Below are 26,471 nucleotides of genomic sequence, written 5' to 3'. Positions count from 1 at the left end.
TGTCCATTTTTGGCAAAGAAAATTATACAAAACTATTTACACAGCAGGGTCACGAATTAAGTACATTTCTAGAATTTTAGAATTGCTGTATATTGAAAGGTAGAGCGTTAATTCCATCAAATGCACTATAGTCACAAGTTAAATAAACTTCCTTCTCAGTGGAAACCAGGCAATAATTGGATTTATTTTATTTCAGCTTGAGATATTTGATCTTTTGTAATTTTATTTTCATATCGGTTTTAAGTTCCGCTATTTCTTAAATTGTCTTCATTTAAGCATCTAGTGAAACGTGACCTCACACTAGAAAAAGTCTCCGAAACGTTGTAGGTTAGTTTAGCGCGGCTTTTTATTGATAAAGTTTTACTAAAAAAACACAGATTTTGGGGGGTTTTAGATTAGTTTCTTGTTATTATCGTATATGCTTTCTTTGCGATAGTAAATGGGTTTACTGAACGGTTTATCGATAATTGAAGGACTCCGGAACTGCTAATTGAAAATAGATAGTCACTTTTACCAAATACTTTAGTTTATTACGGGGCCAAAAGTGGATGGCTAACCCAAAACACCTGAAACTTAGCATGATAAGATAGTTCAATGTTGTGAGTATTTACCGTAGATTTCAATGTAAAACACTCAAAGTGAATAGCATTACTGATGCTTTCAAAGCAATCGAAACTGCAAGTGGGAGCATCTACGTAGGATAACAGCGCACATCACTGCCCGCATCTTCAATGCCCGAACCATAACGGATGAGATGGACGAGCATGAATCAAAAAGATAAGAAAGTTGCATTTGATAAGAAAGTTGCAGTTGCAAAGATAAGAAATTACCTAGGTGCTTAGTGAGTGAAGATACCCAGGACTGTAGAAGTATAATTGGCATCAATACGTGGGATTTATTTCAGATCTGAGATTATTCATAACGTCTGAGATTAGTCACACCGTTAGAAGGAGTCATTATTGCCACGTTAGGATGAACGGATGACCAAGGCCAAAAATGGGATGGAAGGATGGGTTTAGTGATATTTCGCTGACAAAACTGAAGAACTTCCACCACTTTCATTTCAATTTGCCGAGACGTCATGCGTTTTACCACCGAGCTGTTTTTTGCGTATAAACGAGCGAGATGCAACCCAAGACTTGACTGGCAGCGTGTCCTGCCGACCACGCCCTCTACGTAACCATTAGCATTTTTTAGCGCATTTTCTCATTTATGGAAAAAATGCACTATTGTACTCGCCATGTCCGTCTGTCTGTCTGTCCGTCCGTCCGTCTGTCCGTCCGTCCGTGACCTCAAGTTTTCGTCGACGAGAAAATGCGCTCTTTGTCACTCACTGCAGTGAGTACTGAGTTATATTTTCTACACATTTCAGCCGCAAGGTGACATCTGTCTCCGTCAATAGTCTTAGCCAGACTGGATTGAAAGGATAAATAAATGTAGATGGTAATTGCGTTAATTCTTTACGAGATGCGATACACTTCGGATGTTACGTCATATTCGTGATATTCGTTTAAATTGAATAAAAATGTCATTCGGGCAATCTTAAAAACGATGAAAGATGGAAAGATTTTATCATGTTTGAAATAAATATCATGAAAAAAATAAAAATAAATATCATGAAATATCATGAAAATTTGGCACAACTGAAACTTTCGTGCTTTCCAAAAGTAGATTTTACAAAGAAGTTTTGATTATACAATCTTAATACAACCAAACTTTATGACCGCCTCAATGTCATTCCTGTCACAGTCAAATTTTTTAAGAAGAGTAAAAAAACGTTAATTTTACAAAAATTAAGCGAGATGAATAAAATTTTGTTAGGCTTTCTGCACAGTTTGGGTTGCTGTCGTAAATCATTAGCATTCACACTGCGGGCAACAGGTTACTAGCATTAACCTAGTGAGCAATCATTAGTAGCTCACTGCTACACACTCTGAACTAGATTCTCTTTTGACATGAGCAGATCGAATTTTTCAGCAATATAGCATTCATTTAATATACCTAATTTTAAAAGCAAACTATTTTGTTTCTCAAAAAACGCAGAGCGTAAAATAAAAAGGTAAAAAATCGATCATGCGGGTCTTATAACATGCGTTTCAATACCACTTGACAGAAAAAATACAATAACAAAATTATTTTCGTATTTTCTAGAGATACTTTACCGTGACTGTCGATGTGTCACTGCGAGAAGTCAACATCAAAAGAATAAAAGTTAATGATCTCCCATTGACTATAGAAGTCAGGGTAGTCTCGTACACTAGAAGAATTGACTAGAAGTCAGTGTAGTCTCGTACACTAGAAGAATTGACTAGAAGTCAGTGTAGTCTCGTACACTAGAAGAATTGACTAGAAGTTCTAGAATTCTAGAAGTTCTTGTTCTATACCCACACGGTAGAGTCACGCTCAGTGGCGTCATCCCTGTTAAGGACTATATATAGCCCGAGCAGTGCAACGCCCGTCAGTTGTAGCGGTACTGCCTAGCCGTCATCATACTAGCCGCTCCTCCGGCACAATCCCTTGTGCTGTACCTGTCAATCCCCGTCCTTCTGTACTCACCGAGCCAGCTTATTATTATAATAGATCTAGTGTTACCATGTGTTTCACTTGTCCTGCCTTAGTCCTACTTGGTACAATAGAGTACCCTGACTCTCAGTTACAAATCCATCAGGTGGTCACAGAACCGACCACCTGACAATAAAAATTTTGCATGAAGGAGAAACTCGAATTAAATCACACTTGAGCCGGATATCCACCATTAAGAACCGTTAAATAATGGTTTAAATATTATATAAAAACTTAAATATTAAAATTAAAATTTAAATATTAAAACCATGAAAATGTTTTGATAATACCACCGTTTAAATCCACGTCTACTTAACACTACTTAACGTAAGTCACTTATGGTGTCTTGATAATCCGGACCCAGCTTCCTACTTAGGCTTATGCTATCCTGGGGACGCCTGTCGGAGACCACCACTGCCGTGCTTCGAATGGAATATCATGATCCCTTCCCTGAAGAACGTAGCCTACAACACATCTTGACTGTAACATTATCAGCCGCACGCCACCAGACAGATCACATCCGTTGAATTAGATCAATCAGCCCACAGAAAAATAAGCCTGGCGTCGTATGGCCCAGCGTCGTCGGCCAACACGCGAAAAAATTTTACACCACCCGGACGGAGCGCGCCGGAGCCGTCCGTATCTGTCCCGTGTGTCGAATCAGCCCACGGTCGAATGGTCATGCATCGTACGACAATAAATTTTGGAACAGAACTATGCTATGCTATGCTACGGGAGCGCAGCCCTGCACCACAAATTTAGCTCGTAAACAAGCCCTGGCGCCAACGCCTACCCTATAATGCAAAAACTAAACTCAGCTCACACCCAAAAAGCTGTAGGTAACTGAGTCATCTCCCCACACCAACTTTAAGCAACACCTACCTCACTCCACAGCCTGCTGAATAAAAATCAATTGTCAACAGGTCCTACTCCACAGAATTTTACCCCATACTATCACTTCTTACACACGCCGTAAGCCTTACTGGCCGTAGACCACGCCGGATCACCGTAAACCTGCACCAATCAGCCTTGGTAGGAATGCTTAGCATATTTCCGGATGACCACCAATCAGGCGCAGATGAAGGCATCCGTCAGTTACCAGCCCATGACATCATCTTGCTTTAAATATTAGGAGCTGTACGCCACCATATTCTGAAGCGAATAGCTCAGAGAGTAATGGTTGCCCACCACTGAACTTTGCATCGAATCATCACTTCAGGGAGCGCAGCCGTGCACCACCAATTTTGTGCACCAATAAGCCCTGAATCGAACGCCTTGGATCTCTCCGGCCCTACATCAATCAGCCGTGCACCACTCTGCTTTGTCCTCTTCCGGCCTTGACCACCACCTGTCGTGCACCACCAGGCCGCGGACCGAATATGACTTTCAGGCATCGTTAAATTACGCAATTTTACGATCACCGCATCTGAGGTTAGGTTTCAGATAGCATAGTTCTGTTTCAAAATTGATCGTCCTTCGACAAGTGGCCGTTCGACCGAGGGCTGGTTCGACCCATGGCCTAGATACGGAAGTGTTGAAGGCTACGTTCCGGAAGGCAGGAATCATGATGGTCCATTACATCCAAGGCAGTGGTGGTCTTCGGCAGGCGACCCATCACTTCATACCCTGACTTTAGCTCGAACTGTAAATTGCGGACAACGGACTGCGACCAACCAGCCCAGCTCGCTAGCGGAACTGCATGCATCCTGCCGTGCACCACCAGACGGTCACGGGTCATCTGCCGACAACCACCACTGAACTGGATGTAATGGACCATAGTGATTCCTGCCTTCCGGAATGTAGCCGTCAACACTTCTGGACAATCATATCTAGGACGTGCGTCGAATCAGCCCTCAGTCAAACGGCCACTCGTCGAAGGACGATAAATTTTGGAACAGAACTATGCTATCTGAAACCTAACCTCAGAAGGCTCAGATGCGGCGAACGAAAAATTACGTAATTTAACGATGACCGGAAGTCATATTCGATCCACGGCCTGGTGATGCACGGCAAGTTTTATGCCAGGCCGCAGGAGGACAAAGCCGAGGGGTTCACGGTTGATTGGTGGATGTCTGGAGAGATCCAAGGCATTCAATTCAACTTTTCAAGGCTTATTGGTGCACAAAATTGGTGGTGCACGGCTGCGCCCTCGGCTGATTCGACAGATACGGACCATGGTTGAAGATACGGACGGCTCCGGCGCGCTCCGTCCGCCGGGTAGTGTAATTTATTTCGCGCATTGGCAGACGCCAGTCGCGGCGTCGCCAGACGATGCTGGGCCATACTAGGCTATTTATATCAGACTAGCTACTTTCCTGTGGGCTGACCAACTTCCAAGCCTCCAACTCCAAGGTTATGATTTCTTTATTAAAAAAAATCAACGATTTTTTCAGCTTTTTGTCTTTTTTAAATGTTATTTTTTATGTTGCAATTAGCGTATTAGCCTACTAACAATAACAGTATATGGATTGCTAAAAAGGTGCGCAGCTGTAGACCAGCAAATTAACGCTCAAATCAGCCCTGGAGCCACCTTCGCCATCTAAATGCTATAGATATTGTCATCCTGGCACCTAAGCAGCTGTAGTCAATTGACCTATCTCACAACACGAACTTTAAAGTTTAAACCAACACTGCTTCAGCACACAAGCTGCTACTCCACCCACATAGACTAAGTAGGCCTATGCACATAGTTAATGGTCAAATCAATACGTTGTTCTCCAATGCTTTATAACCTATAGTCCCATAGTCCCATACCATCACTTCTTACACATCCTGTTATCCTAAGTGTCTGGTCCAGCTATCAGGCTTAATTTCTGCACACATGCCTTGTCATTTTTCCTGGTAATATTCTATGGAAATATTTGAACCGTCAATTTCTGGAAGTTAGTCACTCATGCAAATGAAAAAGTAAAAAGATCATTTTGAACAAATTCTGCATGTCTCTTTTGGATCACACTTGAAAAATGTTTCTTGAGATTTCATTCATGCAAATCTGACCTTATACTTTCAACCTCCCAGGCTCCCATGCAGTCAGCCTTGTCCGGTGTCCCAACATAGCCCAACCCTGCATGGTCCAGACAATCACCAAATATTTTCACATTTAAAAGTTTATTAAGGGAAGATGGAAATATTGAAATGGCATCTTAGATCATTATATAATATGTTAGTTCACCTACATATTTCTAAGAATTTGGGTGAATCTAGATGATGGACTATGGAGTAATGGATTTATCAAGATGGATTTGTCCTTGAGAGTTTGTTTTCATTGCATTGCATGTTTTCATTGCATTGCACATATTTTAACTCTTAAACTCATTGCTTTTCTTCCCTAAACCTTCAGATTATAGGTCCTGTGATTAAATTCAAAAGCCACTAGTTTGAATTTATAAAATTGTTCTTCAATGTTCATTAGCTACTATTTTTGAAGTCCTTTTTTTTGTTGATAATTGAATTGAAGTTTGAGTTATTTTTGCAAACTATTTTATAAACTGGTAAAATAATCAAATCAAAAATGGCTGCTGTGGCAATATTATTGCCAAGAACACTTGTATTTTGCTGTAAATCAGATTGGAGGTTAATTCCTATCAGAAAAATCAACACCTCTTCCTATCCAGCACTCAAGAAATTACAAGAAAATTCTGTGGTAAGATTTGAAGTCCCCTCTTTTGTTAGTTTGCTATGGTCTTTCAGTTTAGATAACTAAATGTTTCTGGGTTCAATATTTCAAATCTTGCCCAGCTTGTAACAGATTCTTTTTTTACTTATGGCTTAGTTTTTGAGAGGAATATGTATATTTTGAATGTAATTTGTCTTATTTGTCTAAACTGATGATAAAGATTTTTGTTTATGAAATACAGTATAAATATATACGTAGCTTATATATAGATATGCTATATTGTTGACTAAATGTTCCAGGAAGAATTAAAAGAAGAATCTGCTTGTAATCTCACGTCTGAAAATTTGGCTCAAGTATTAAAAGAGATTAAACAGCAGCCACATCAAGTACAAACAAATTTCACCAAGAACTACCAGCAGTATTTTGACCTCTGTAAAAACCTAGATGTGGTAAATATTGTGCTAGTCTTGTTTATTTTTAAACTGGGTGAATGGTCACATATTATTTATATATATTGAAATATTTTGATATGATTGACATAATTTTAAATTATTTTGCATATGATATTTAGTGAAAGTAAGTAGTATGGGAATGATATTAAATATATATATATATATGGTACACTTATATTTGCATGTAAACTCAGCTCTAATTTTCTTAATGTTCATGGATATAATCCTTTTAATTCCTCCCCAAACTGTTAGCATCAACGTGTAGCTGCAGTTAGTCAACTTTTAAGCCAACTTGAAGATCAGCAGCTGCTTTTGGATGCATCATCAGCCAGCCAGCTGATTGACACGTTAGCTGGCACAGAATGGAATGTCCAAAAGACTACTCTTGATGCTCATAGGTGCGTTGCTCAGTTATTCAGAAAGATTATGAATACTTTCTCTTTTTTACTTTAAATTTATCCATCATAACATTTTTATTTTTTTTACCATAGATTTTTTATTCCTGTGCATTTAATATTGTTTATATTGTTTGTACGTACCTGTACTTATTTATAAAGTTTTTTTTTACATTTCATCCTTGGTCTTAATCCATGATGTATATTGTATAGACTGTAGTGGGATATATCTGTCATATTTCAGCTAATCTTTTCATGTATTTTCAGCGGAGAATGCCAGTGCTGTGGAGCTGTTGTGAAGAAGTCTATCATCACAGACAAATGGTTTGACTTGCTCAAGGTAATTAACTAAACTTTATGTTTGCAACATTCCAAATTAGGATTATTCTCATAAAAGTTCATATTACATTTAATGATAGGTTCTACACATTTTTCTTGAGTTATTAGATTTACAATTGGAGGTAAACATTTCCTCAATAAAACTCATTGTAGATAGTTTACCTAGTGCAATATCTGTTATGTCTTTCGTGCAAACATTTTAAATAATTTTTGTATCTAAATTGTAAGTCCATCATTCCCTGTCCCCAACATTTCAATCTGCCAGTTTAGTTATTCCCTAATATCTCTATATAATTTCATTTTAGCAAGATGGTTATTTCTTTTCTTTTAAAGTACCTACCAATATTTGATTTCTCTCTACCTTATTTTTTCTATGATTGTGCAATTACCTGAATAAATTTTCAAATTTTGTTCTCCTTCTTGCTATTCTCCATCTATGCTGCTCCTGAAATATTTTTCACTCTCAAAGATTTATGCTAAATTTTACTCTCATAAACTCCAAAAATCTTTTCTCTCATAAACTCCACAATTTTCACCCAGACTGCGTTTGTGGAGAAAGTTGTGTTGCCAGGCGAGGTGTACGTCAAGAGCACACCTGTAGAGTGGCAGCGCTTCAACACCTTCTTGGCATCAGAGCTGCCCTTCACGCACGTCATGGACGCTGCCAGTGTGGCGGGCAGTGGCTTTCTCACTAATCCTTATCTGGAACCTATCAAAGCACCAAAATATGTGCGTTTTGTGCTTTCTTATTTATTTTGATTGTTAAAACGGGATTAAGTTTAACCATCATGGTGTTCATCACAAATTAGAATTGAAAAGCTGAAGAAATGCCATGATAAATGTTTATTTCATTACTGAAAACATGTTCTATGTAAATCTTTTGATTATTTTCGTATTTTCTCTGCTTGTAAATTTTACTTCTTATATCATACCAGCTTTTTGTGACTTAATAGAATTGCAATTATGAATTGATTGGTTTGTTCTCATTGCTATTTATGTACATGTGGCACGATCCAGCCTTTCATGAAAGGTTTTTGGCTAGCATTACCTATATTAGTGTCCTTGACTAAAAATATAAGTAGGAAAGAGAACAAGATTGAAAGGACAAGTTTTGTATGATGCAAAACAAATGCATCAGCGTAAATTAAATAGACTAATTTTCATATACTGAACAAAATTAAACCCCTCATTGGACGTTCATGAAAAAGTATCAAAATTTAATTGTCTAAGAAGAAAAAAGTGGTTTCCTGCTCATTACATAGAAACAATTAGTCGATTCAAAATAGTTCTTCATAGTTTCTGCTAATTACAGAAAAACAGTGGCAATCAGGAAGTATTTTTCCTTTTTGACATCTTGAGTTCGAATGCTGGAACATTTCTGGACTTTACAGTACTTGCGTGCCTGCGTGTGTCGCGCCTTTGATATATAAATAATGAATGGTATATATGGACTCCTTGTTGTGACCAGGTCTTGAGTGCCGTGAAGCAGATCAAAGCCGCTCATCCCAAGTCCAAGCTGCTCGTCGTGTGTCGGGAGTTCATGAAGCAGTGGGACAAAGATGCCATGAAGGAGCTACCCGACCTCGCTACCGTCTATTACAGACAAACTGCGTGGGTATTATGGCTGCCTAATATGCTAAATTACTGCTGTATATTACAGACAAACTGCGTGGGTATTATGGCTGCCTCATATGCAAATTACTGCTGTATATTACAGACAAACTGCGTGGGTATTATGGCTGCCTCATATGCAAATTACTGCTGTATATTTTGGACAAACTGCTTATTTATGCTTCGTGTGAAAAATTTTGGCTGTCCGTCATAGGGAGCCCTCGTACGTTAACATGCATTTCTGCCTGATTATCTAATTAACATTTATCGTTTAACGTTTAAGACGAGCCAAATTGATACATTAAAACATCTAAGTTTAGGTAAATTTATTCAAGCTGTTGCACTGCCAGGCTTCTGAACCCTCTTATGTTGTATTGTTTAATTACTTGCCTTCAGCTATATTAATTACTTGCCTTCAGCTATATTGTTGCCCAAGTGTACATCAATTCCTGTATTAATATGAAATAGCAAATTCTAGAATGATTTCATTGCGTTCATAGTTCATTATTAATTGCAAGTTCATTATTATCTTATTTGTGCATAAGATTACACTTTAAATTCTTTTATATACTATTTAGCATTGTAATAAAAATCATTTACCCACAGGGCTGAGGATGACGCGTATTTTCTTTACGCCGCGATGTTGTCAGGAGCTCACTGCAAGTTCATCACTAGGTAAAGTTGATTCATCTTCACAGCGATTGCTATTAGTCGTCTGAAGTATTTGATTTGTAGTCAATAGCACTCAGTCTTTGTCATCGTCTCGCCACGCCTTGATATATTATTCGTAATTGTTTACAGCCGCTCCTGTATTGCAATGTCCAGTAAGTTGACGGGTAAAAATTAACAATAATGGCGATGATGTTTGTTTTGATCCTATTAAATATAGACATCGATTTATTAAATCAAAACAGTGAACACTCGTTCATTGCTTCGACTATTTTCAGTAATTGCAAGTATTTGATGATTTTCGTTGTTGATTGAGAAAGAAATAACTATTTTCGTAGGTATTGCATGCTTATACATCTATTGGCTGTGCAGGTCTCACTTGAAGCAGCATCAGTACGCCCTGGACAGCGTAGAGCTGCAGGGAATGTTCCGTCTGTGGCAGCAGCAGTCGCAGCAATCCCTTCAGCTTCCTCTCTTCACGTCCGACCCTCCGGTCGTCATGGTGAGGCTTGCAGGGCTCACCACGAACCATCCTCTTACGAGGGGAAATTGTAAACCACTTTACTGTTTTCCTGTATTATCTGCCAAAGAATCTAACAAGGCTTGTTTGATCGTAATTGCTATTGAATATTCCTTTTTATCTGTATGAAAGATTGCCGACTGTAAACCAGAGTTATATCTGACGTTAATACAGAATGAACTATCTTTCATATCGATAGGTTATAAATTATCACGGTATGCAAACCATGCGATTCATTTGCCAAGCTAATTTGTTGATGTGAATTGTTATACTCAATCCTCGATATCATTGGGGGCTTTAAAAACGGATTTTTGATGTATCTATGTTGCAAGAGATCGCCCTCACTTCGATACTTAATGTGTTATGTGTTTAATCAATCTGCTAATACACGTACAGTTTAGCATTATTATTTCTTCGCGTGCGATCAATGACCAGAGAATTTGTTGATTCAAATTATCAAAGAGTCGGACAATTCTCATTATTATTTCATAACTGAATGTTGATGACATGACAGCGGCCGATGGAGTACAACTCGTCCCGCCTCACGCTCGGCGAGCACATCTGGCACCTGCCTTACGATGATGGCTCGTTGCAGGTATTTCACTTAAATGAATCCCAATAATTAATGAATACTTCTAACTAAATTATATTTGTTACTGTTTTAATTGCATTGCAATTCAATGCATTTTTAATCAATGAGTTTTACTTGAAGGTAAAGCTCTAATTAGACAATTTAAATTGTTTATTTATATCAGCAATAATCTCAATTATTGTTCCTGCTTGTGGTTTTCTTTTGCGTTTTGTCGGCAAAAGAATGAAGAAAAAAATCTACTAAGGTACTAAGTATGAACAATAAATCTTACTTTAGTGTTAGTAGAAAAAAAACGGATGTTATTAAAGTTTGTCAGAGATTTAACGCAAAATATGCGCAATTTAGCTTTATTTATTCATTTAACATATGATATATGATACATTACAAATGGCGACATATATTTATATCCTTACGCTTAGGGTCAAACTTTTTTTTTAAGCCAAATGAGCCCCCCCGAGTTAATATTTCATTATATCTTACCCAACTTGGGTTGAAGTTTAATGTATTAAGTGTATTAGGCCCTTGCAAGACGCAAATTCTTTCATTAATTTAGCTCAGCAATGAACTATGAAATTCATTTTCAGCTAAGTCAGGATCGAATTAATTATATCCTGCATTAATATTTGTTACCGTATTTGTAATGTTATTCTTACATTAAGTTGAGACTAAATAATAAGTTGATGAGCACTAAATGAAGTAATTTTTATCCAGGTGTCATACAGACAGCCGGACACTTGGCTGTGTGCACAGCATGCTTCCGTAGCTGGAGACGCACAGCCTGCCACAGCACCCGCCACAGCACCCGCCACAGCAACCGCCACAGCACCCGCCACAGCACCCAACACAGCACCCGCCACAGCAACCGCCACAGCAACCGCCACAGCACCCAACACAGCAACCGCATGCTGAGGATCATATAAAGCGCTACTAAGACGTTGTCTCAACCAAAGCCATTGCGACATCAAGGTGACACTGACCGTTTAAAAGTGACGATATATGCCGAGGAAAATATCATTTTATTCTGCACTTCTTGGAAAATTCATTTGTGTTTGACTGTGACACAAATGCTTAGGTATGCCCAAGAGATGTATTGTGGTATGTGTAACTAAAGTGTTTGCGATTGCCCTAACAAGTCTGTTACGTGTCTACAGTGAAGTGAAAAATGTAGCATCGAAAATATTTTGCAAAACTGCAAATCTATTCCCATTTGATAGATGTTAATCGGTTCCCCTGCATTGTACAGCTTATTTATATTAAAACTTTTGAGGATCACGTTTTTCTCATTCCCTTGTAAGTTTTAAATAACTTCCGTGTATGGTCGTTTAAGCCACGTGACGCTCAACCTGGGATATTATACCTAGCATCATCAAATATCTTGCCATAGAACTTGTCTGTTTATAATAACGTAAATATGGCTTTCACTTTAAGAATTTCCCGACAGAGATGTTGAAGTTATGTTATTTCTGTAATTCATGTTGTAATTCATATTTGAGGCATCCGCAGGGGGTGGGAGACCCCTCCCACTAGGGGACACTTCTCCCCAGTCCTCCGGTCTCCTGATTACTGGGGAAATAATAATGTTTAGCTTTGTTGACATTCCTCATTGTCCTTACAATTAAAACTAAACGACAGCAGTTAGTGATGATAGAGTAATTTTTGTATTATTTTCGTAGCTCCTCAGTCGCTTCCAACTTCCAAATATTTTATTTAGCTAAGCTGTACAGTTTTTCCAGACTATTATTGTGCTTCGTATTATTGTGCTCTACCAAATTCTCCTTGAATATTTTTAAAAATTTTAAACTGGCATGTAATACTAGCAGTTGAACCTAGCATTGCTTGGGATAGATAATCCAAATCCCGTGGCTAATTTCTAAATTAAGGTACCGATAAAGATAGAAAGCGCCGTTGAAACGCGTATTTGAGATGAAATTCTTTTGGTACATCCACTTCAATGTATAACATTATTTTGTTCCCAAGAAAAAATTCTGTCTACTAAATTTGCTAAAAAACTGAAATTTTCATCCCAAACGTCCTTTCCTACTTTTTGTAATGCTTGTTGATTCCACCACGGATGTTCTGGTGTTTAGATCTACACAGCATTAAATATTGTTAGAGTATCGAAATGCAAGAGGTTGATTTAAAATTCTGTTTACGAGCAAGCGCTCAAAACGATTTTTTTTGTTTTAATGATGAATTAAAACCCGGATTTAAACCTCGTGTGCCCTGAAGAAAAGTTCTAATGTGTTGCTAACTAGTTTCCTAGGATAGTACCTGATGTATTGAAACTCCTTTAATATGAGAAAAATTATCTGTAGTGATGGAACGAAGGAATTATTTACAGGATCATGTTACCATTTGACTTCTTAATTTGAAAATTCGTAAAGTTTGGTGAAACGCTTTTCATTCGTCTATCTAGTCACTATAAACTTATATCTTATATCCGAGAATGTATGCAAATTCTAATGAAACGAATGCGTAACAAATGCAACGCAACATGACTTTTCTTTGTAACTTCTTCCGCCGCGTTACTTTTACTCGAAGTTTGAAACAACCCGAAACTTTTGTCATCAGAAGCATTTGTGTCTTGTCTAGCCATGCGAAGGAAGGAAGAGAAATTTTATTTAATTTGCGGACATGCAGAGGCGAGTCACTGCAGCGCCTCCAGTGTTGCAACGCACTTGCTGCGTGCGTTAGTAACTCACGAAGTTATTCTGCAAGCAGGGAACCTGCCAACAAAACTGTGAGTATCGAGAATGTATTGTTGAAATATCTCGTTTGCTGTTGATCCACTCGTTTGTTGATCCACTCGTTTGCAAATCCACCAAAACACTGACGAATTTGCCATTGCACTTTCCTCAGTTTAAACAAGTGACGATTGATGAGTCTAATTTATTCACTTATATGAATACCAATTGTTTTTATATTTTCCCACACGTATTGTTATTTTGTTCTCAGATAACAGTTTGTGGAAAGGATTTCGTCCGTGATAGAATGACAAACGTCAATGCCAAGATTCTGTCTCACATCGGGAGAGCTTTGCACCGCCAGAAAGACCATCCTCTGTACCACACCAAGACCAGGCTACTGCAGTGCCTGCACCAGAGGTACCAGAACAGACGCGGCAACCCTGTCTTCACGGTGGTCGAAGACTTGCCGCCCCTCGTCACTGTGCAGCAAAATTTTGACCAGCTGCTGGTGCCGCCAGACCACGTCTGTAGGAACAAGAGAGACAATTATTACGTCAACAGACGGCATCTGCTCAGAGCACACACCAGCGCGCATCAGGTACGTTTTTGTTCCTATTATGATTTTGTATTATTAGCGCATTTTCTCATGGAAAAAAGGCGCTATTGTGCTTGTCATGTCCGTCCTTCTGTCCGTGACTTCACGTTTTCGTCGACGAGAAAAAGCGCTCTCTGTCACTCACTGTTGTGAGTACTGAGTTATATTTTTCTTTCTTATTATTCAGATATCATATTATTCTTTAATTAAAAAATTTCCCTGAATTATCTAGAGGGATACACTTTTTTCTTGATATTCGGCAGATATTTGCCTGGCATGGATATAACTTGCAACTTACCTTCAGATGTCGCTCACCTGTTAATGATTGTTTGATGAAATATAAGTTATTTTAAACTAGTAACATACACCGGCGTTGTTTGGGTAAGATACTCTCTGATATAATATAATACTTTCACTAGTGCTTTTACTTTTCACTTACCTTTCACTTTTTTAAGCTTTTACCTTTAACTTTCACTTAATCCTTTCACTTATTGCTTTTGCTAGTTTTCAAACTAAACTATTGGTTATACCAGAAAAACCCTTACAGCTTCACAAACATATAACATCTGTTACAAAATCAGAACGAAATGTCTTTTGTACATACATATTTTAAGGTGATTTAATCGTACGTAAAATTAAATCACTCTGCAAATATTGATATAATTTCAAGCTTAGGTGATAATCTGTTTAATAAGTATTATGAATATGGCCAACCGAATAGTAGTAACCCGGTGAATAGAATGGCCAAACAGCACCGGGTTACTAACACAACTTTTACAGATCTATTATAGACTTAGAAAAAGGATGGTGGAAACTAAGATTTGTTTGCAGGGAGACTTGCTGGCGTCTGGTCTGGACAACTTCGTGATCGTGGGCGACGTGTACAGACGAGATGAGATCGATGCCTTCCACTACCCTGTCTTCCATCAGATGGAAGGAGTCAAACTCTACACTGCTGAAGAGGTACCATCTCATATTCCTTTATTTTGCACTACAACTCTAAAAATCTGCGGTGTTGAACTATCTGTAATTTTAGCATCCTTCCTAGTTTTTAATTTTTTTTTCAATTTAAGCAATTCGATAGTTTGTTTTCAGTCAAGTTGAAATTTATTAATTTAATATTGCCTTATTATCATCAGCAGCTTAAAATCTCCATCAAAATATCTATATTATATCATCTCTGTGGAAATGTCAAAGGCATAACATTTATGTTATGGAAAGATCGGGTTCTAAAGGCCGGATCCCTTGTGAATCAAGTCACGAAAAGTTCAAGAATCAGCAACAGGCCATGGGCCTATTTCTTCAATGCTGACACTTCCATTCTCCTCTATCCTATTCTATTCTATTCTATTCTATTATATGTTCGTGATTTGACTTCGCTGGACTCCCTCATTTCAATGACTTCGCTCAGCTGTTACCGGAAGACGCTGGCACGGGAGGCCCTCGCCCCCAGGTGCTGACGGGCCTGCCGTCCACGGGGGCCTGCGCCCCGGACACCAACGCCCCCCAGGCCGCGCACACGCCCCAGGCCGTCGCCGCCCTCACCACCGACCTCCAGCAATGCCTGCAGGCCATGGCCACGACGCTCTTCGGGGAGAGTGAGTCTTGCACACTTGTATGGTGGGTGACAGTGAGTCTTGCACACTTGTACCGTGGGTGAGAGTGAGTCTTGCACACTTGTACAGTGGGTGAGAGTGAGTCTTGCACACTTGTACAGTGGGTGAGAGTGAGTCTTGCACACTTGTACAGTGGGTGAGAGTGAGTCTTGCACACTTGTATTGTGGGTGAGAGTGAGTCTTGTGCACTTGTATGGTGGGTGAGAGTGAGTCTTGTGCACTTGTATGGTGGGTGAGAGTGAGCTGTGGGTGAGAGTGAGCTGTGGGTTAGAGTGAGCAGTGGGTGAGAGTGAGCAGTGGGTGAGAGTGAGCTGTGGGTGAGAGTGAGCTGTGGGTGAGAGTGAGCTGTGGGTGAGAGTGAGCAGTGGGTGAGAGTGAACAGTGTGCACTCAATCATTGTGGATGAGTCGTCTTCTATGAGTAATGGCTTCTTACAATGAATTAAGTCCAAGCTTTTGACAGGATGTTTTATGTTTCCCTCTTGATTGTATTGCTTTAATTCGATTACAGAGACACAGTGCCGCTGGGTGCCCGCCTATTTCCCCTTCACTCAGCCGTCGTGGGAGCTCGAGGTCCTGCTGGACGGTCGCTGGGTGGAGATCCTGGGATGTGGCATTGTGCAGCAGCGCATACTAGAGACAGGTGAGAGTTATGCCAGCAACTCCCCTCACAACAAAACATAACATTATACAACACAACACAACATAATACAAAATAAGACACATAGCATAACCCAACGTAACACAACATAACATAAAACAATATAGCACACATGACATATCAAAACATAACATAGCACAATATAACACACATGACATATCATAACATAACATAACACAATATAACACACATAACATATCATAACATAACATAACACAACATAAGGCACATAACTGAACATAAGAAACATACATAACATAACATAGTAATATGGGCGTTTAAGAATAGGCCGGTGGCCTGTCCCTGATTCTTGTAATGCTCTTGCCTTGCTTGGATGCTCTCATGCCGTTCACTCATGCCGTGGATCAAATTGCATTTTGGGAATCAACGAGAGTATTGAATTTAAACAGATGGTGAAAGTTTCTGAAACCTGCCTTTTTAATCTACCAACGTCACCCAAAAAATTTTCAACTCCCCGAAAATTGTAATCAATTGTATTCTTTAGTCATTAATCGCACTTATATACGGTATATTAGAATTTTTTGACACCCAATTCTACGTATCAAATTAATGCCAGTTTTGTTGAAGTCCAGAGCGTTATTCTTATTATTACTTTTCTGTACGTCTATAAACAATACGTGCTAATTTTTATAAACTTAACTCTGATATTTTGAGTAGATTTGATTCATTCGGAATACACAAAGTGTGAATTGTTTTCACAAAATTTCTGTCACTCATTGCAAGGAGTTCAATTATTTGAAATATTCTGTTTTTTTATTTTGTAGGACTGGTAAGTTCGAATTAGTTAAAGAAGTACTTCTGCCAACTATTCCTTGTTAGATTAATATGAGTGCATGAATATAGAATTATTGCAGGATTCTGAGTGCATAAATATAAAATTATTGCATGATTCTAATTTTATCATATTTAACAGTAGTTTTACCCACATTATAATGAAATAATTTCACACGTCAAGACCATAGTTATTCATTGTAACCGATCTCATCCGTCAGCGGGAGTAAAGGCCAAGGTTGGCTGGGCGTTCGGCCTGGGACTGGAGCGTTGGGCGATGAAGTTGTACGACATCCCCGACATCAGAATATTCTGGTCCCGCGACTCCGGCTTCTTGTCTCAGTTCAAGTTTGAAGATTCAAACACGCTCTATAAGTACAAGGTTACTGGTAAACTTGCAATGTCATCTTACCACAATTATCTTCCAAACTATTCAATGATATCTTACCTATCTACCACCTACCAATGCTATATTAAGTCATTAATTGATACACTGTGGATATTGACACTTGCTGCTTTATATTACCGATGATTATTTTTGTGCTTTTGCTAGTAGAAATATTCCAGCTCACGATTTAAATTTCGCTTAACTCAGGGGTTGCAATTATCGTCTGCTTAGCTATTGGCATATCGATAGAATTTATACCTCTAGTCTAGAACCTCAAGATTTTTGAAAACGTGTATTATTCTCAATCAGCTTTCCCACGGTCCAAATACAATTACTAGAATTAGGTGAACAATTTATCGGGGTCATTTTTAAATCTATTGTTTACTTCATGCCATTTCATCGTACAATATTTACCAAAGTGTTAATCTCCTGGCAGAGAGTGAGCGCTTACCCGCAGTGCACCAACGACATTAGTTTCTGGCTGCCGAGCGCCGCCACGTTCGACTCTAACGACTTCTACGACCTCGTACGTCAGGTCGGCGGCGACATCGTCGAGCAGGTAGTACAAAATAAACCCACTAATTTATGCGATGTTTGATAGATACCCTCATGACCTCATCAAACATTGTGACTTTGTGGAACTGTCTGTCACTTAACAACTATGCCTTTAAGCCGCTTTAACGAATTACCTACCACTCTATTGGAGTAGCCTTCTTTTCTTATTCAAAACAAATTCGACCGATCATATGCGACATAAGATTTTTTGCATTTCTACGTTCTGGTCTTTATTTTTTCTTGGCAAATGGTCATGAATTAGCAACTGTGTTTCATTGATTTGAAACAATAAATCATTCGTTATTGCTTGATAAATGGACTTATCTGAGACTTTCGATTTCATGAAATTCGCAAATTCCAATCGTTTGTTAGAGCTTTATAAATGGTCATAACTGAGACTTTGTCTCATTAAATCCCAATTTATATTCGTTTATATTCGTTCTATCCTTCATTAATTGTGTGTGCAGGTTAGCCTAGTGGACGAGTTCAAGCATCCCAAGACAGGTCGCACGTCGCACTGCTACCGCATCGTCTACCGCCACATGGAGAAGACGCTCACGCAGGAAGAAGTCAACGTCGTTCATCGCGCCATTGCGGCTACTGCTACTGCCGAGCTCGCCGTCACTGTTCGATAGACTTTGGAAAAATTAAGATGTTTGTCGATGTTTCCCTACTTTTGAGTTGATGAATTATTTATTTAATAAAGTTTCTTAGAGTTTACTGCCGAAGAATGCAGCTCAATTTTTCATGCAGATAATCCCGATTTCTTTTAGAAGGCCGGTTGTAGGTCTGAATGATGTTCATGGTAAATCCATCGATTGTTACGGCCCGCATTTCGTTCATTGGTGAAGCTATCCTAGAGAACATGTTCTCAAGGAAAATCTATTTTTTTTTTCTTTTAAAAATAGACTATATTGGTAACAAAAATACAAATTACTCGGTAAAAATTCCTATCATTATACGATTTTTTTCAAGCTAAACTGATCCTAAACATGAAATAAGACTTAGTTATTGTACAGAAATAACAAAAGTTGTATCATAAAGCCTCACTTTCATATGATCAATGTTGTTTTGTGTTTTCCTCTCGACCACAGCCCGGTGTTGCGCGGTCAACTTTACTGTCCACGCAACAATCATGTTTTCCTGTTAGTAATGATAAATTTTTTTGTATGTTATGTCCGGCTTAGGAAATTTATATAATTCTGTCGTGATGTTATTCATGCCTGCACTATGGATAATTTGACGATTTGAGCATAAAAAAATTTCTCCATATGCAAATTGCAATTTGTCACTTACATAAAAATGTTGATTGCGGTCTGAAATTTGAATGCGAATGTTAATTGCTAGTTTCAATTTTTGTGCGGTTACAAACGGCAGCATGTAATTTATTTTTGGATAGGAATCGACATGCGCTGCAATTTCGGTGCTTGTGCAGGTTTTTAGAGGCTATTTTGATGTGCGTGCGGATTGTTGGAGGCTATTTTGGTGTGCGTGCGAGTTGTTGCAATTTCAATTAGAGCTTAAAGTTCTACTGCAGGGAAGTTCAGCTTGAGGGCCGCGAGCCCCAAGCTTGTTCCAGGGCCTGACACTCCCTCAGTTCCCATGTCATAACGCCTAATTTTAACGAAGAAATTTTGTTTCCCACTACGCATGCTTTTGAATAATATCCAGTAGCTTTTTCTCAACACATCAAATAAGTGATTTAAAAATCAATCTGCGTTTGTGCTCTTTTGTAATGTTACTTTCCGGTAATTCTGTGATATAGATTTGCGCATTGAATTTCGATAGCTCTTTGAGTGTTCAAACTGTTACTACTATTTTTCTGTGAACTTATATTAATGTTTATCAGACTTCTTCAAACTATCAGGTTCCTACAGACATATCTGTTTCCTACTCTAATAAGACCTATATTATTTGGGCGAGTGGCGTGCTGGAGATGCCAGGAGCTGTGCGCTCATTCTGCTGACCTCTTGCAATACTTGCACTCAATATGGAATCGGTAAGTTGTTTCCGACTTTTATTGATTCAGCATTTACGATTACTAATATTTGACTGAAAATATTTGCATCGCACTTATGATGCCCTGATTTTGTCTTACTATTGCAGTGCTTGATATATTTTTTAATGAAAGTACATGAAAAATTATTGTATTTATTTTTGTTATTCAGTAATGCCTATTGAAACCGTTAAATTTAGTATTAGAATCAAGGGAGGTTCTTCGTTATGTCTCTTAACCACAGATGAAAATGACGTCCAAAATCGTGGTCCAACATGTCATTTAATATCAACTGCGGCTGGTGATCTCGATTAAAATTAAACGCATGATATTGTAAATTACAAAATGCCACCTCGTAGTAATGTCTCTATCCTAGTCTCCCCTTGCAGCTAGTGAGCCTGAAGGCAGAACTTCAGCGCAAGAGACTGCAGCATCAGGAGGCGCTCGCTGCTGGGCTGCCGCGCCACAAACTTCAGCTCAAGGTGGGCAACCGCATGCATTTAAGTCTTCAATGTTTATTATGTCGTTGATAACTGAACGTTGCGTACGGCTATTCTTTGAACGACTTACGACTTTATACCTTAAGGTTCAGTCATATTGATCAAGTCTGAGACTCGATCATATTTGTATTCAGAGTTGTATTCAAATTTTATGCCCATGAAGAAAGTGTTCAGTGACCTTAACATTTATTTCATGCTTTTCTAAGCGTTATTTCAAATTTGAAAGGCTTTCTAAAATAAATGCAGCATCACTGTGATCAAGCCGTTATCTCTTTCCATGACAAGGATTTCGTGGAAATTCATTTTTGACGCGATACTAATTAATTTATTGGCGTGTAAATATAGGTTGAACAAGGAATTTTGATCAATAATTTAAAAGAAAAGATAACAGCCAAAAAATTCACCATTTCTAATGAGACGAAATGTTTTCGTGTCAGCTCCCTCGTCAGTTAAACCCCCCCCCCCCAAAAAAAAAAGACAAGTACAAACAATTAGCAAACTGGAATTATCATTGAAATTATTTGATAAATATATTTTTCGTGGTTTATTTACCGAAAACCGACGTTTACCGGCTTATGCATCAGCTTTTTTTTTAGCTTATGTTCTTTACGTATCAAGTTAAATGGGATTCAAGCGTAGATAAACCCCGGCTTTCGTATTTGCTGCACTTTCCATGCTATGCACTCAGAATTTAAATTTGTACGTAGTGCCTTTTCACTAAATGTGTTTCCGCCACAATTGGCATTTTGTTTTTTGAACGAAATTTTTGAAACGTTCGGTGCTTCTGTATGAAGACAAAAAGATATTTAGGATTAAAATAATACGTAGAGATTTTATATAACAATCATTCAGCTAGCATTTAAGCTATCAATTAATGCTTTCGATTTTTTGTAGCTCTTATGCCCTTATCTGATAAATCCAAGTTTTGACTGTTTATTACACGAGATATAACAGAGGCGTTTTACAGAGAGCGTGGCAATTTACAAAAAATGTGGTGTAGACATCTGAGTCTGCATTCTGAATAAGCTTCATGTTAGTTGTTTGTAGATTGCATGACATTGCAAGATGTCGCTTCATAGCTTGAGCAAAAAAAATCATCCTCTTTTGCATATTGTAGCACTAACATTTTAATCTTCTAGTCAATAGAAAAGAATTATGTATGTGTAAGTTTGAAGAACTTTCATTTCCTGACGAGGTTCAGGGCCGCGGTGGCGACAGCAACAAAGGAGTCGATGAGAGGGCCGCCAAGGATGCTGAGAGTCTCGCCGAGGACAGAAAAGCCGCAGAAAAATCAAAGTGAGTCTCGTCGTCTCTTCGTTAAATTTGCTGCAGTTATTCTCCGGGTATCCCTTCAACTCATGATGAAAAAGTATTCAAGTGCTTGAAAAATTGATACGACAAGGTTATACAGAATGAATACGGAGTGAATAACTTACTTTGGTAAATAGAATGCATCATGCGCATGCGGCTGTCCATGTTTAACTTTGTAATAAGAAAATTACTAATTACAAAAATTAATTTATCGAAATTTCTAGTGTCAGTATTAACGTTGCAAAGATCAAATGCTATTATGTTATGAACAGACGATCTAAAAGGTTCTTTTTGGCGCGCATTTTCTCATTTATGAAAAAAAGGCGCTATTGTGCTCGTCATGTCCGTCCGTATGTCCGTCTGTCTGTCCGTAACTTCACGTTTTCGTCGACGAGAAAATGCGCTCTCTGTCACTCACTGCAGTGAGTACTGAGTTATATTTTTTATAGTGACGCCGTTCAATACAACAACAATTTCATGATACGGTTTGAAGGTGTTTTCCCGTTAAAATTTAATTGCTTTAACATGTTCAATTCCGGTAACCTGGTTTTAAAAGTAGGTTCTTGCCTGTTGTAACTTAATTGTCATAGCTTGTTTAATTGTTACCTGAGACCAGATCTGTGCTGGAGCAGAAGGCAGCTCTGTACGACAAGCTGCAGGCTGGGGTGGCGGTGCTGGAAGATGATGCCCTCAACAACAGCTTCCTGATCAACTTCCAGGTATTTATAGTGCCAGCGTTGGTTGAAATTCATATACCGTAGATGAAATTCATGTCATATATTCAAGTAGAATTCATCAAAATAACTCATTCTAACTTATTCCCTGTGACCAATCCTTTAGATTTTGTATTTTAATTCATAAGAACTTGAATTTTATATTATGGCCAACAACAATACCTATATATATTGAAATTTTGCGGGTCAATGCAATTATTCAATCTCGAATCGGAGAAGAAAGATGTTCCTGCGATTGACTGATGCTTCCTAATCGACGTGCTATGTATTAATGCATCGGCAGTTTTGCTAGGATTTCTAATCAATGAAAACACTCCAAATGAACAACGAAACGAAACTTGAAGATTAAAACTTAATTATTCTTGTTGCAGAAAAAAATCGTAGACAACGTCCTTTCCGAGAAAAGTAAACGGGATCAAAAATCTTCGTCTTCTGCGCATGACGTCGGGGATCTGGATGACTGGTGAGGTTGTCACTTGATCACTTATATTTACGCGGGATGCGTGTTCAAACCATGCCACTCTGCGTAATCCCTTCATGTTAAAATATGTAAAATCGCAAGTGTGAGTTGGATTAGTTTTATTATGAATAACAGAGGAGTAATTCGATCAGAGGTTAACTTTTATTTTAATATAGGCATTATTTTATGTATGAATCGAATTATTTGTTGAATAAATCCTGGTAATTAATTTACACCTTTTACTGGGTTGATATCGGTTGAGCTTGTACTGCAAAAAGTGAACCAAAGCGTCAGAAATACTACGACGTATCACTTTAGTATAATGTAGTATTCTATTGTAGCAAGTAGCAATAGAGTAATTGCACGAATCTTTATCCCACTATAATTGTAATTCTCATTACAAATAAATTCATCCTCTTTTGGAGATTGTTGCACTAACATTGTTATCTTCTAGTCGTCTGTAAGATTTATTTGTATGCAAGTTTGAATAACGTATCTAAGTAAAGGGCTTTAAGCTATATATACGTAAAGGCATCTGGAATAACCTGAATAACTTTAGACCTTGCCAGTGACAAGCACATATACTGCAGGGTGGAGCACGTGGACGCGCTGGGCCGAACACGGCAGGTGCGTCGCCGGGACTTGCCCGAACTGCTGGAGCAAGACCGCTTCCTCAGCGGCCAGGAGCGCGGTCAGGTCAGGCAGCTGATGTGTCGTCTGCATGGACCTTATGACCTTATAATGAGTTTAGGACTGCGTAGTCCACGGTCAAGCTGATGGTCCGCCTTCGTTGACTACGCCATAGCTTCGCGTTACTTATCTTTCTTCATTATGCTTTTATTTCGTATATATTTATCTGCGTTAAATTTCTTCCTTAATGAGCACCAGGTCTCAGAACTCATTGTAACATTTATGAATAATGTGTTGAGAGTCATTGAGTAAGTGATCGACAGTGATCAGATTTAAAAGAGCTTTGGAGTGAATTCGGAGCGGCGTATTCTATCACTTTAAAAAATCCTGGTAAATAAAATTGAGATTAAATTGCAATATGAATAATTGTAGCTTCGAAAGCGAAAAGCTTAGGTCATAATCGCTGATTTTCTGTTGTTCAGAAAGCGGAGGAAGACTTGGCGACGGACGAAGGGGTGACGGCGCGGCAGGAGGCGTTCGAGGAGCAGTACAGGGAGAAGCAGCGCCAGCGCTGGCAGCAGCAGGAGGACCTCAACGCGACCAAGACTAGCGTCCACTACCAGGACGTCATGTTTGATGGTCTCTACTGTTGCTGATATTTTTGTCTATGTATAATAAATGTTTCAATAGCTCTATTGCTCTTGTAACAGATTTTCATACGCCAAATTGTATAGGTATTGTCTCAGCTGAAATTGTAGATTTGAAGAAGGTGATATAGTAAATGTTTGAATTTTGCGAGTTGAAGTGAGTTCATCGTCAGCTCATATCATCAGTACTTCCAAACATTCACAATGAACATCACTAACAACAACAAAATATGAATTTAAAACAATTAGGCCATTAAACGATGTTTCATCTGGCGATGAAAGAATAAAATAAGATATGCATTTATGCATATTTTATTTCTTTCATGCATGATATAAGATATTTATATTAGCAATTAAGGCATTAAATTGGCTGTGATATTGCAGAGGCTCGGACGCACGGCGTGGGTTTCGTGGCGCTGTCAGGGGACGAGGCAACGCGCGCCATGCAGCAACAGCTTCTGCGCGACCTGCACGCGTCCAGTGAGGCGGCGGCGCGGCAACACAAGCGCGACGCGCGCCTCAAGGAGCGCGGCATGGCGCAAAGACTTGCCAAGATACGACAGAGGAAGAGGCTCAAGCAAGGCTTGCCTATGACGGGTTAGTCCTGATGCAATGGTGTAAATATATCAACCTGAATAGGTTAAAATATAACAGTATTTAGGATTTAACTTCTCTCACGGCTTTTTATTAGAACTCTTTTTAAAGATCTTTTAAAGCAAATTCCTGTATTTACGTAGACTTAGATTCAGATCTATAGTGATCAAATCATTGCGACATTGCTATAGTGGAAATGTTTGATTGACAAAATTCGTTTGACCAGTTTCTGATTTTTTTTCTTTTTAACCATATTTCATCAAAGAAAAATTAAATGTAAGTGTTGATGGACAATTCTCATGATTCAGGCCAATCTGAGGAGCTGAAGACTCCACCGGAATCGGACGAGGAGGACAAGGAGTATCAGGAGCCACTGTTGCCGTCGGAAGATGTTCCTGCCAAACGTCCTGACGCGCCCTTGCGGGAGTGGGACGTCGGCAAGCAACTCATAGGCAAGCTGGTGGAGCCAGCGGAGCGCAACCTTGACACCTTCAACTCTAAGAACGCATTGGGCGGACCTGTCGAGATGACCCAAGAACTCTGGGTAGACCGACAGAGGTCACAGAGAAACAATGAATTCGCTCCGCCGACCAGCTATGATACAGCCGGGCACTCTGGTAATCACAGACGAAATAAAGACAGCAAGAGGAAGTTTAATGACAAATCTGGTGACAGTTTTAGGTCGGATTCGTTATCATCTCGACTAAGGGACGAAGACTTGGCTCAGCGACGACACAATTGCAAGCGCCAAGGCGATCAGAAGGAAATTGTCAACGAGTGCGCTGGGAAATTTTCCTCCGTGGGTAAGAAATACGAAACTTCGTCTGTTTTTGACGAAATTATTGTTCCCAGCGTTGAGAAACCTCAGCGCAAAAGAGCTGAAGTGGCACCACCTCCATCGTTAGACTACTACGCCCCTAACTCTAGGGGAAGACCACAGCCTCGTCCTGAGGCCGGCATGCAGTCACTTGAAGAAGCCATCAGCACAGGCTTGAAGAGAATAAAGGAGCAAACCTGATGCCCTATAACTCGTTCAGAAGAATGAATGTTTTATATTGTCTAAATAGTGACACACTTTCTGCATGTTGCAATCATGCGCCATTTTGTCGGGCCAAATTTGGTCAGTATGACCAAATCGAGGGCAACAAAAGTGCATAGCTATTTGGACAATATCGCACACATTTCTCTAAGCGTTTGTTGCATGTAGGTAGTCGTCTATCATAGTAGTTTCTGAGTTCAGGTGTTTGAGTTGGTTTAATAAAATACCAGGAATTTGTCGACAACAACGATTTATTCACAGTGTATATAATTATAGGTTTAGACGTAACAATATTGTGTAATTTAAATATTTTCTTAAGTGACTACAATATTGTGGCTAATGAAACAGCATGGGATATTAGCAGGCACTCGTATTCTCACTAGTAACATCTTAACACCAAAACCTCTATTCAGACAATCTAGAGTAGTTTACTTACTTCTTCACATCGTCTTCTTTCATTCTTGGTTATTAATGCAATTAATACGTAATAATTTGTTAATCATGTAATAAA

At 38.9% G+C, this 26,471-nt stretch overlaps 3 protein-coding genes across 4 annotated transcripts; all 3 read left to right on the top strand.

Annotated features, from left to right (window-relative positions):
* Window positions 1-5,907: 5,907 nt before the first annotated feature.
* On the top strand, window positions 5,908-12,028 carry LOC108680836 (mitochondrial ribonuclease P catalytic subunit). 2 transcript variants are annotated; one of them, XM_018169751.2, is made up of 10 exons: window positions 5,908-6,205; window positions 6,478-6,627; window positions 6,883-7,028; window positions 7,293-7,365; window positions 7,905-8,093; window positions 8,833-8,975; window positions 9,582-9,650; window positions 10,017-10,146; window positions 10,679-10,759; window positions 11,468-12,028. In XM_018169751.2, the coding sequence occupies exons 1-10, from the start codon at window positions 6,074-6,076 to the stop codon at window positions 11,663-11,665; spliced, it is 1,311 nt and encodes a 436-aa protein (XP_018025240.1). In that variant the 5' UTR covers window positions 5,908-6,073; the 3' UTR covers window positions 11,666-12,028. The 2 variants fall into 2 exon arrangements, with proteins under 2 accessions (XP_018025240.1, XP_018025239.1); XM_018169750.2 differs by having other exon boundaries at window positions 5,908-6,229.
* Window positions 12,029-12,828: 800 nt separating this feature from the next.
* Window positions 12,829-19,113, top strand: LOC108680844 (probable phenylalanine--tRNA ligase, mitochondrial). Its single transcript, XM_018169758.2, has 8 exons — window positions 12,829-13,496; window positions 13,712-14,041; window positions 14,870-15,001; window positions 15,450-15,636; window positions 16,165-16,296; window positions 17,328-17,488; window positions 17,931-18,053; window positions 18,517-19,113. The coding sequence occupies exons 1-8, from the start codon at window positions 13,239-13,241 to the stop codon at window positions 18,682-18,684; spliced, it is 1,491 nt and encodes a 496-aa protein (XP_018025247.1). The 5' UTR covers window positions 12,829-13,238; the 3' UTR covers window positions 18,685-19,113.
* A 649-nt stretch (window positions 19,114-19,762) lies between these two features.
* On the top strand, window positions 19,763-26,267 carry LOC108680843 (coiled-coil domain-containing protein 174). The gene is made up of 9 exons (XM_018169756.2): window positions 19,763-20,048; window positions 20,435-20,527; window positions 21,747-21,841; window positions 22,473-22,575; window positions 22,962-23,053; window positions 23,641-23,746; window positions 24,163-24,319; window positions 24,712-24,924; window positions 25,230-26,267. Exons 1-9 carry the CDS (start codon window positions 20,040-20,042, stop codon window positions 25,937-25,939), a joined length of 1,578 nt encoding a protein of 525 aa, XP_018025245.1. The 5' UTR covers window positions 19,763-20,039; the 3' UTR covers window positions 25,940-26,267.
* Window positions 26,268-26,471: the final 204 nt, after the last annotated feature.

This window comes from Hyalella azteca, unplaced genomic scaffold (assembly GCF_000764305.2).
Source record: "Hyalella azteca isolate HAZT.00-mixed unplaced genomic scaffold, Hazt_2.0.2 contig10761, whole genome shotgun sequence".
Lineage (NCBI taxonomy): Eukaryota > Metazoa > Arthropoda > Malacostraca > Amphipoda > Hyalellidae > Hyalella > Hyalella azteca.
Note: the sequence above shows the minus strand (reverse complement) of the source record. Positions and strands in the feature narration are given on the sequence as shown.